General features: G+C 45.8%; 1 protein-coding gene across 2 annotated transcripts in view; it reads right to left on the reverse strand.

The window, feature by feature from the left end:
* LOC106568544 (netrin receptor DCC) overlaps positions 1-12,417 on the reverse strand; it is a 596,063-nt gene that overhangs the window by 98,081 nt on the left and 485,565 nt on the right. For both annotated transcript variants that reach the window (XM_082960596.1, XM_082960595.1), the window contains exons 18-19: positions 11,105-11,243; positions 7,071-7,178 (exon numbers count right to left, since the gene is read on the reverse strand). In XM_082960596.1, coding sequence (XP_082816722.1) covers positions 7,071-7,178; positions 11,105-11,243 — 247 coding nt within the window. The remainder of the gene's footprint in view (positions 1-7,070; positions 7,179-11,104; positions 11,244-12,417) is intronic.

A 12,417-nucleotide genomic window follows, 5' to 3' on the forward strand; every position in this document is an offset into this window, starting at 1 on the left:
TCATAACATATCAACAGGTACCTGAGTCATGTAGTCTACAGACCTCTACATCATAACAGGTACCTGAGATGTAGTCTACAGACCTCTACATCATAACAGAATCAACAGGTACCTGAGTCATGTAGTCTACAGACCTCTACATCATAACATATCAACAGGTAACTGAGTCATGTAGTCTACAGACCTCTACATCATAACAGGGACACAATCAACAGCAGTATCTTAACAATTAGCTAATTAGCTAATCACTAGAGCCATAAACAACTGATGCTAGGGAAAGGATGGTAGGAACAAGTAGAACATGATACATGAACATGCAGAAGGTGATGAATAGGGCTATGTCAACAATGCATTTAAAACTGTGTTCTGTAGTACTCTCTCCAATGTTTACAGACACTGTGTTCTAGAGGACAGATTGACTCTGTGTTCCAGAGGACAGATTGACTCTCTGTGATCTAGAGGGCAGATTGACTCTCTGTGTTCTAGAGGACAGATTGACTCTCTGTGTTCTAGAGGACAGATTGACTCTCTGTGTTCTAGAGGACAGATTGACTCTCTGTGTTCTAGAGGACAGATTGACTCTCTGTGTTCTAGAGGGCAGATTGACTCTGTGTTCCAGAGGACAGATTGACTCTCTGTGTTCTAGAGGACAGATTGACTCTCTGTGTTCTAGAGGACAGATTGACTCTCTGTGTTCTAGAGGACAGATTGACTCTCTGTGTTCTAGAGGACAGATTGACTCTCTGTGTTCTAGAGGACAGATTGACTCTGTGTTCCAGAGGACAGATGACTCTCTGTGTTCTAGAGGACAGATTGACTCTATGTGTTCGAGAGGACAGATTGACTCTCTGTGTTCTAGAGGACAGATTGACTCTCTGTGTTCCAGAGGACAGATTGACTCTCTGTGTTCGAGAGGACAGATTGACTCTCTGTGTTGCAGAGGACAGATTGACTCTGTGTTCCAGAGGACAGATTGACTCTATGTGTTCCAGAGGACAGATTGACTCTCTGTGTTCGAGAGGACAGATTGACTCTGTGTTCCAGATTGACAGATTGACTCTCTGTGTTCGAGAGGACAGATTGACTCTCTGTGTTCGAGAGGACAGATTGACTCTCTGTGTTGCAGAGGACAGATTGACTCTGTGTTCCAGAGGACAGATTGACTCTCTGTGTTCCAGAGGACAGATTGACTCTCTGTGTTCCAGAGGACAGATTGACTCTCTGTGTTTCTGAGGACAGATTGACTCTCTGTGTTCCAGAGGACAGATTGACTCTCTGTGTTCTAGAGGACAGATTGACTCTGTGTTCTAGAGGACAGATTGACTCTCTGTGTTCTAGAGGACAGATTGACTCTCTGTGTTCTAGAGGACAGATTGACTCTCTGTGTTCTAGAGGACAGATTGACTCTCTGTGTTCTAGAGGACAGATTGACTCTCTGTGTTTCTGAGGACAGATTGACTCTCTGTGTTCTAGAGGACAGATTGACTCTCTGTGTTCTAGAGGACAGATTGACTCTCTGTGTTCCAGAGGACAGATTGACTCTCTGTGTTCTAGAGGACAGATTGACTCTCTGTGTTCTAGAGGACAGATTGACTCTCTGTGTTCCAGAGGACAGATTGACTCTCTGTGTTCTAGAGGACAGATTGACTCTCTGTGTTCCAGAGGACAGATTGACTCTCTGTGTTTCTGAGGACAGATTGACTCTGTGTTCCAGAGGACAGATTGACTCTCCGTGTTCTAGAGGACAGATTGACTCTCTGTGTTCTAGAGGACAGATTGACTCTCTGTGTTCGAGAGGACAGATTGACTCTCTGTGTTCTAGAGGACAGATTGACTCTCTGTGTTCCGGAGGACAGATTGACTCTGTGTTCTAGAGGACAGATTGACTCTCTGTGTTCCAGAGGACAGATTGACTCTGTGTTCCAGAGGACAGATTGACTCTGTGTTCCAGAGGACAGATTGACTCTGTGTTCCAGAGGACAGATTGACTCTGTGTTCCAGAGGACAGATTGACTCTCTGTGTTCCAGAGGACAGATTGACTCTCTGTGTTCTAGAGGACAGATTGACTCTCTGTGTTCTAGAGGACAGATTGACTCTCTGTGTTCTAGAGGACAGATTGACTCTGTGTTCCGGAGGACAGATTGACTCTGTGTTCCAGAGGACAGATTGACTCTCTGTGTTCCAGAGGACAGATTTACTCTGTGTTCCAGAGGACAGATTGACTCTGTGTTCCAGAGGACAGATTGACTCTGTGTTCTAGAGGACAGATTGACTCTGTGTTCCAGAGGACAGATTGACTCTCTGTGTTCCAGAGGACAGATTGACTCCGTGTTCCAGAGGACAGATTGACTCTCTGTGTTCTAGAGGGCAGATTGACTCTCTGTGTTCTAGACGACAGATTGACTCTCTGTGTTCTAGAGGGCAGATTGACTCTCTGTGTTCTAGAGGACAGATTGACTCTCTGTGTTCTAGAGGGCAGATTGACTCTCTGTGTTCTAGAGGACAGATTGACTCTCTGTGTTCTAGAGGACAGATTGACTCTCTGTGTTCTAGAGGACAGATTGACTCTCCTTGTTCGAGAGGACAGATTGACTCTGTGTTCCAGAGGACAGATTGACTCTCTGTGTTCCAGAGGACAGATTGACTCTCTGTGTTCCGGAGGACAGATTGACTCTCTGTGTTCCAGAGGACAGATTGACTCTCTGTGTTCCGGAGGGCAGATTGACTCTCTGTGTTCTAGAGGGCAGATTGACTCTCTGTGTTCTAGAGGACAGATTGACTCTCTGTGTTCTAGAGGACAGATTGACTCTCTGTGTTCTAGAGGACAGATTGACTCTCTGTGTTCTAGAGGACAGATTGACTCTCTGTGTTCTAGAGGACAGATTGACTCTCTGTGTTCTAGAGGACAGATTGACTCTCTGTGTTCCGGAGGACAGATTGACTCTCTGTGTTCCAGAGGACAGATTGACTCTCTGTGTTCTAGAGGGCAGATTGACTCTGTGTTCTAGAGGGCAGATTGACTCTGTGTTCCAGAGGACAGATTGACTCCGTGTGTTCCGGAGGACAGATTGACTCTCTGTGTTCCGGAGGACAGATTGACTCTCTGTGTTCCGGAGGACAGATTGACTCTCTGTGTTCCGGAGGACAGATTGACTCGCTGTGTTCCGGAGGACAGATTGACTCTGTGTTCCAGAGGACAGATTGACTCTCTGTGTTCTAGAGGACAGATTGACTCTCTGTGTTCCGGAGGACAGATTGACTCCGTGTTCCAGAGGACAGATTGACTCCGTGTGTTCCGGAGGACAGATTGACTCTCTGTGTTCCGGAGGACAGATTGACTCTCTGTGTTCTAGAGGACAGATTGACTCTGTGTTCCAGAGGACAGATTGACTCCGTGTGTTCCGGAGGACAGATTGACTCTCTGTGTTCTAGAGGACAGATTGACTCTCTGTGTTCCAGAGGACAGATTGACTCTCCGTGTTCTAGAGGACAGATTGACTCTCTGTGTTCTAGAGGACAGATTGACTCTCTGTGTTCCGGAGGACAGATTGACTCTCTGTGTTCTAGAGGACAGATTGACTCTCTGTGTTCTAGAGGACAGATTGACTCTCCGTGTTCCAGAGGACAGATTGACTCTCTGTGTTCCCTCAAAGTTAGAGTGGGCCGTAAGAAACAAGGAAACAGTATCCAGCTGCCACACACGCACGCATATGCACACACACAAACACGCTCTCCTCGGAGAGCAGTCTATTGGCTGTAGTCTGACTTCAGTAGTCACCGAGGTCAATACTGGAGATTTACAACATGGATGAGAGGAGGGGAGGAGGAGAGGAGGAGGAAGGTAGGATGGAGGAGGAGAAGAAGGAGGAGGAAGAGGAAGAAAAAAGCCAGGTGCTTTCAACCTGGCTACGCCTAACCTTTAACAGCCCTTTACCCCCGAAAGCAACTTGCCCAAGCATCCCCCATTTCTCCTTCACCCATAACCAGATAGCTGATGTTCTGAAAGAGTTGCAAAATCATGACCCCTACAAATCAGCAGGGCTAGACAATCTGGACCCTCTCTTTCTAAAGTTTTCCCGTCGCAATTGTTGCAACCCCTATTAGTAACCTGTTCAACCTCTCTTTCGTATTGTCTGAGATCCCCAAAGATTGGAAAGCCGCCGCGGTCATCCCCATCTTCAAAGGGGGAGACACTCTAGACCCAAACTGCTACAGACCTATATCTATCCTACCCTGCCTTTCTAAGGTTTTTGAAAGCCAAGTTAACAATCAGATCACCGACCTTTTCGAATCCCACCGTACCTTCTCCGCTATGCAATCTGGTTTCCGAGCTGGTCATGGGTGCACCTCAGCCACTCTCAAGGTCCTAAACGATATCATAACCGCCATCGATAAAAGACAATACTGTGCAGCCATCTTCATCGACCTGGCCAAGGCTTTCGACTCTGTCAATCACCACATTCTTATCGGCAGACTCAACAGCCTTGGTTTCTCAAATGACTGCCTCGCCTGGTTCACCAACTACTTCTCAGACAGAGTTCAGTATGTCAAATCGGAGGGCCTGTTGTCCGGACCTCTGGCAGTCTCTATGGGGGTGCCACAGGGTTTAATTCTCAGGCCGACTCTTTTCTCTGTATACATCAATGATGTCGCTCTTGCTGCTGGTGATTCTCTGATCCACCTCTACGCAGACGACACCATTCTGTATACTTCTGGCCCTTCTTTGGACACTGTGGTAACTAACCTCCAGATGAGCTTCAATATCATACAACTCTCCTTCCGTGGCCTCCAACTGCTCTTAAATGCAAGTAAAACTAAATGCATTCTTTTCAACCGATCGCTGCCCGCACCTGCCCGCCCATCCAGCATCACTTCTCTGCACGGTTCTGACATAGAATATGTGGACAATTACAAATACCTAGGTGTCTGGTTAGACTGTAAACTCTCCTTCCAGACTCACATTAAGCATCTCCAATCCATAATTAAATCTAGAATTGGCTTCCTATTTCGCAACAAAGCATCCTTCACTCATGCTGCCAAACATACCCTCGTAAAACTGACTATACTACCGATCTTTGACGATGTAATTTACAAAAGAGTCTTAATTAAACACTCTACTCAGCAAATTGGATGTTGTCTATCACAGTGCCATCCGTTTTGTCACTAAAGCCACATATTCTACCAACCACTGCGACCTGTATGCTCTCGTTGGCCAGCCCTCGCTACATATCCGTCGCCAAACCCACTGGCTCCAGGTCATCTATAAGTCTTTGCTAGGTAAAGCCCCACCTTATCTCAGCTCACTGGTCACCATAGCAGCACCCACCCGTAGCACGCGCTCCAGCAGGTATATCTCACTGGTTACCCCCAAAGCCTATTCCTCCTTTGGCCGCCTTTCCTTCCAGTTCTCTGCTGCCAATGACTGGAACGAATTGCAAAAATCACTGAAGCTGGAGACTCATATCTCCCTCACTAGCTTGAAGCACCAGCTGTCAGAGCAGCTTACAGATCATTGCACCTGTACATAGCCCATCTGTAAACAGCCCATTCAACTACCTCATCCCCATATTGTTATTTATTTTTTTGCTCCTTTGCACCCCAATATCTCTACTTGCACACTCATCATCTGCACATCTATCACTCTAGTTAATGTTAAATTGTAATTATTTCGCCGCTGTGGCATATTTATTGCCTTACCTCCCTAATCTTACAACATTTGCACACACTGTATATAGATTTTTCTATTGTGTTATTGACTGTACGTTTGTGTAACTCTGTGTTGTTGTTTGTGTCGCACTGCTTTGCTTTATCTTGGCCAGGTCGCAGTTGTAAATGAGAACTTGTTTTCAACTGGCCTACCTGGTTAAATAAAGGTGAAAGAAATAGTTTTTTAAAAGGAAGAGGAGGAAGGGAGGATGAGGAAGAGGAGGGGAGGAAGGAGGAGGAAGAGAAGAGGAGAGTAGGGGGAGGATAGGAGAGAGGAGTGAAGGGGAGATGAGGGGGAGAAAGGAAGGAGGAAAAGAGGGAAGGAGTAAGGTGTAATAGGGAGAGGGAGGAGAGGGAGACAGGCTGGACCACACAGAGTTGGGCCCACATCTCTTTGTGTTGTCTTCCCAACTGGTTGTCACTCATTATCATGCCAAACAGATCTGGGACCCAGGCTACATTACAGCCAGGGGAGAGGGGGTTAGGGGTGTTGTTAGGGGCGCGGTCAGGGGCGCTGTTATGGGCGTGGTTAGGGGCGTGGTTAGTGCCTTGGTTAGGGGGCGAGATTAGGGCCTTGGATAGGGTCGTGGTTAAGGGCGCTGTTAGGGGGCGTGGTTAGGGGCGTGGTTAGGGTTGTAGTTAGGGGTGCGGTTAGGGGTGTGGTTGGGGGCGTGGTTAGGGGCGTGGTTAGGGGTGTGGTTAGGGTTGTGGTTAGGGGCACGGTTAGGGGTGTGGTTAGGGGCGTGGTTAGGGTTGCAGTTAGGGGGCATGGTTATGGGGCGTGGTTAGGGGCGTGGTTAGGGGTGTGGTTAGGGGTGTGGTTATGGGGCGTGGCTATGGGGTGTGGTTAGGGGCGTGGTTAGGGTTGCAGTTAGGGGTGCGGTTAGGGGGTGAGGTTAGGGGCGTGGTTAGGGGCGTGATCAGGGTGTGGTTAGGGCGTGGTTATGGGCGTGGGTAGGGCGTGGTTAGGGGCGTGGTTAGGGGTGCGGTTAGGGGCGCGGTTAGGGGGCGTGGTTGGGGGTGTGGTTAGGGGCGTGGTTAGGGTCGTGGTTAGGGTCGTGGTTAGGGTTGTAGTTAGGGGTGCAGTTAGGGGCGTGGTTAGGGGTGTGGTTAGGGCATGGTTAGGGGCGTGGTTAGGGTTGTAGTTAGGGGTGTGGTTAGGGGCGTGGTTAGGGGCGTGGTTAGGGTTGTCGTTAGGGGTGTGGTTAGGGGCGTGGTTAGGGGTGTGGTTAGGGGCGTGGTTAGGAGCGTGGTTAGGGGTGCAGTTAGGGGTGTGGTTAGGGGCGTGGTTAGGGGCGTGGTTAGGGGCACACTCAGGCTAACAAAGTAAACGGTCCGAGGCGGGGACAGCAGTTCTTCTTACCCACAACTCGTCCGTTAGCCTCCATGGGGGGTTGCCAGCTGATCAGGATGGCTCTGGGTCTTCCCTCCCTGCTGATCACCGTCAGGTCCTTAGGGGCGGAGCTGGGAGCTGTCAACCAATCAGGTAAAGAGAGAGAAAGGAAATGACAAGTTTCAGCCAATCAGGAGTGGCGAGGAACAGGAAGTAGAGATCAGGGGTCAGGTTTATACCACCAACGACACGTGTCCTAATTCTGTCATCACACCACCACACACTGTTGTTCATTTGAGGTTGTATTAATTGTGTAATAACAGTAAACTGCCGTTAAGCCTGAGTCCCAACAGAGGCCCAACAGAGGCCCAACAGACAAATGTTTGACCGACATGAAGCTAAATCATAAACATAGTCTATACATGATCTGAGACCAGCTCTCGGTCTCTCCTGAATTACAATGCTGGACTGCATGAAATTAAACATCAACCTCTTCGTTTATAATACCACAGGAATTCACATCCCACAGAACAGTTGAGCTGATTTCATTGAAAGGTTGAACTACCTTTGTTCAAAGATCAAACCAATCACATATGTTCCTGTGTTTCCATTTCAAACACGTTTCATATCTTTTGCTTGTTATTTATGTGTTTCTGAAAAGCAATCAATAACAAACACAAGTTTCAAGAACAGTGCGTGTCCCAAATAGCACCATATTCCCTACATTCTGTAGTGTCCTATTCCCTTTTAGTGCACAATGGGTTGTGGTCAAAAGTAGTGCACTATATAGGGAATAGGGTTCCCATAGGGCTCCTGGTCAAAAGTAGTGCACTATGTAAGCAAAAAAGGGTGCAATTTGGGACGCAGACCAAACAATGTTAAAAGCAATCACTAGCCAACATAGTCCAAACAAGTATCAGGACTCCTATGATGTTCTCAGTAATTGTGATAGATTACCTGAGGGAGACTAAGGGGTCAGAGGGTTTTTATCAGAGAACACTCCTTCTAACAGAGCCTGCACGGCGACAAAGCTGATTAAAACCTGCTAGTGATCTGAACTAGGTCAGATCATTTAACACGCTGTCCTTAATGACCAAAACAGAGGCTCTAAGACTGTGTTTTACACACAGGTAACCCAACGCTGATATTTTGTCCAATTAGTGAGAATTGGTGAGAAAACTAAAATCTAAATTGGTCTGCCTGTGTAAACATAGCCTTAGTCATGTGACTAAGCAAGGCTTCACATAGATTGTAAATCCTATGACTGATGTAGAATGTATTTGACACAATGGTCGTGATGCAACAGATATTCTCTGTAATACAACATAGATTATCTGTAAAACAAAATGTGCTGTCTGTCTCCACAAGCTGGTGCAATTATTTTTGTGCAGAAAAAAAAAAACGTTCAGTTATATCAAAAAACCGATGTGCCAAATGTGTTGGTTTTACAACTTGAGTGTGTATGGGGCCATGCAGCAGGACTTCACCAGTGTACTATACCAGGAGGAAACCTGGATTTCTGCATAAATTGGTCATCAAATTTGATCTGATCTTCATCTAAGTCACAACAATAGACAAACACAGTGTGCTTAAACTAATAACACACAAATTATTATTGTCTATATTGAATACATCATTTAAACATTCACAGTGTAGGTTGGAAAAAGTATGTGAACCTCTAAGCTAATGACTTTTCCAAAAGCTAATTGGAGTCAGTGAGAGGAGATTGGAGATGTTGGTTAGAGCTGCACCGCCTTATAAAAAAACACTCACAAAATTTGAGTTTGCTATTCACAAGAAGCATTACCTGATGTGAACCACGCCTCGAACAAAAGAGATCTCAGAAGACCTAAGATTAAGAATTGTTGCCTTGCATAAAGCTGGAAAGGGTAACAATAGTATCTCTATAAGTCAGTTCACAGTAAGACAAATTGTCTATAATTGGAGAAGGTTCAGCATTGTTGCTCCTCTCCTTAGGAGTGGCCGTCTTGCAAAGATGACTGCAAGAGCACAGTGCAGAATGCTCAATGAGGTTAAGAAGGATCCTAGTGTGTCAGCTAAAGACTTACAGAAATCTCTGGAACATGCTAACATCTCTGTTGACGAGTCTAAAATACGTAAAACACTAAACAAGAATGGTGTTCATGGGAGGACACCACGGAAGAAGCCACCGCTGACTAAAAAAACCATTGCTGCACGTCTGTAGTTCTCAAAAGAGCACCTGGATGTTCCACAGAGCTACTGGCAAAATATTCTGTGGACAGATGAAACTTCAGTTGAGTTGTTTGGAAGGAACACACAACACTATATGTGGAGAAAAAAAGACACACCATACTAACATCAAAACCTCATCCCAACTGTAAAGTATGGTGGAGGGAGCATCATGGTTTGGGGTTGCTTTGCTGCCTCAGGGCCTGGACAGCTTGCTGTCATTTACAGAAAAATGAATTCCCATGTTTATCAAGACATTTTGCAGGAGAATGTTAGGCTATCTGTCCGCCAATTGAAGCTCAACAGAAGTTGGGTGATGCAACAGGACGACAACCCAAAAAGACTAAAGTAAATCAACAATACACCTTCTGGAGTGGTCCAGTCAGAGTCCTGACCTCAACCCGATTGAGATGATGTGGCATGACCTCAACCCGATTGAGATGTGGCATGACCTCAACCCGATTGAGATGTGCCATGACCTCAACCCGATTGAGATGATGTGGCATGACCTCAACCCGATTGAGATGATGTGGCATGACCTCAACCCGATTGAGATGATGTGGCATGACCTCAAGAGAGCGGTTCAACACCAGACATCCCAAGAATATTGCTGAATTGAAACAGTTTTGTAAAGAGGAATGGTCCAAAATTCCTCCTGACCGTTGTGCAAGTCAGATCCGCAACTACAGAAAACGTTTGGTTAAGTTTATTGCTGCCAAAGGAGAGTCATTAAAACCAGGGGTTCATATACTTTGTACAACCTGCACTGTGAATGTTTACACGGTGTGTTCAATAAAGATATCAATATTTTGTGTGTTATTAGTTTAAGCAGACTGTGTTTGTCTGTGGCTGTGACTTAGATGAAGATCAGATAACATTTCATGACCAATTTATGCAGAAATCCAGGTAATTCTAAAGGGTTCATATACATTTTCTTCCCACTGAATACAAGCAATGGACACTATTTCCGTGCTTTTAGGGCCCATAATACAATTCTTCCAAAAATGGGCGTGGCTTCAGAACGTTTTCAGATTTGAATAAAATGTCAGAAAATATGCAGTCCGACGAGAGAGGACACAAATTCATTGCTTTAACTAATTATGACAAATGTTAAGAAAATATTGAGCAATGTTGAGCAAGAGAAAGACAACGAGAGAGTGAGAAAGACAACGAGAGACAGAGAGAGAGAAAGACAACGAGAGAGTGAGAGACAGAGAAAGACAATGAGAGAGAGAGGGAGAGAGAAAGAGAACTAGAGAGTGAGAAAGACAACGTGAGACATAGAGAGAGAGAGAAAGAGAACTAGAGAGTGAGAAAGACAATGAGAATGAGAGAGACAGAGAGAGAGAGAGAGAGAGAGAAAGACAATGAGAGAGAGAGAGAGAGAGAGAGAGAGAGAGAGAGAGAGAGAGAGAGAGAGAGAAAGACAACGAGAGAGAGAGAGAGAGAGAGAGAGAGAGAGAGAGAGAGAGAGAAAGACAATGAGAGAGAGAGACAGAGAGAGAGAGAGAAAGACAACGAGAGAGAGAGAGAGAGAGAGAGAGAGAGAGAGAGAGAGAGAAAGACAACGAGAGAGAGAGAGAGAGAAAGACAACGAGAGAGAGAGAGAGAGAGAGAGAGAGAGAAAGACAACGAGAGAGAGAGAGAGAGAGAGAGAGAGAGAAAGACAATGAGAGAGAGACAGAGAGACAGAGAGAGAGAGAGAGAGAGAGAGAGAGAGAGACAGAGAGACAGAGAGAGAGAGAGAGAGAGAGAGAGAGACAGAGAGACAGAGAGAGAGAGAGAGAGAGAGAGAGAGACAGAGAGAGAGAGAGAGAGAGGGATCGAGGTTGAGAAAAGACAGAGCTCCTCACCTGCTTCGTACGTAGTAGCGTGAGCGGTCATACTCCACGTGCTGGACTTACGGCCCTTGGTAACCATGACAGCAAACTCGTACATGGTGTTGGGCTTGAGACCAGTGACGGTGTGGCTGAGGGCTGTAGTGTCTGCAGACTGGAGACAGAAACAACGTAACATCAAAAACTATTCTGTCAGAGGACCCCATCGTTGGGGTGGTGTAATGGTTTTCATGTCATATCCTTTGTACTTTTTAAACTGTTAAAATGTTTTGCCCCCAAAAAATATATAAAATCAAATGAAGAGAGCACAGTGGGGATCAGTAGGTTACCTGCCTTGTTCAGGGGCAGAACAATCTGTTGTTGTTCCCCTGAACAGGGCAGTTAACCCACTGTTCCTAGGCATTCATTGAAGATAAGAATTTGTTCTTAACTGACTTGTCTAGTTAAATAAAGGTAAAATAAAAAATAAAATAAAAAATGGAGACTGTCTAGGAAAAATAGTAGAGCTCAAAAACTGCTTTTTTAACGAGCAATAACCCCACAGCAGGTCCTCATTGAGCAGGCCAGTGGTTTAAATCAACCAGTTCTGCCTGCCGGGTGAAAACACAATACTCGCCATCATCACACAGTGTAAAATACTGACAATCTGAAAATGGTCCAAACACACAGACAATGTGGTGAAGAAGGAGCACCAGCACCTCATCAACCTCAGGAGGCTGAAGAAATGTGGCTTGGCCCCTAAGACCCTCACAAATTTTTACAGATCTACCATGGAGAGCATCCTGTCAGGCTGTATCACACCGCCTGGTACGGAAATTGTACCGTCCGCAACCATAGGACTCTCCAGAGGTGTGGTATGCACATCACTGGGGGCACACTGCCTGTCCTCCAAGATCTCTGCAACATGTCTCAGGAAGGCCAAAAAGATCATCAAGGACCTCAGCCACCTGAGCCACGGCCTGTTCATTTCATAAGTACAGTGGCATTCAGAAAGTATTCAGACCCTTTGACTTGTTCCATATTTTGTTACGTTACACCCTTATTCTAAAAATGTATAAAATAGTTTTTTTCCCCTCATCAATCTACACACAATACCTCATAATGACAAAGTGAAAACAGGGGGAACCCCCTCGGTCATATTTGTTGTCAGTCCAAATGATTAGCCAAGCAAGGGAAGTTTGCAATATAAGCCCCTCAGCCCTGTTTTCTTTTTAATGAAGTTTGCAGTTTACAATTATGTTCACTTCGGGCCTGACAAATTACTCAAGGGCTACATTCCAAACACTTAAGACACACACCCTATCCCCTCAGCCCTCAAATTAAGTGGA

Source organism: Salmo salar, chromosome 13, assembly GCF_965601325.2.
Source record: "Salmo salar chromosome 13, fSalSal1, whole genome shotgun sequence".
In the NCBI taxonomy this organism is placed as follows: domain Eukaryota; kingdom Metazoa; phylum Chordata; class Actinopteri; order Salmoniformes; family Salmonidae; genus Salmo; species Salmo salar.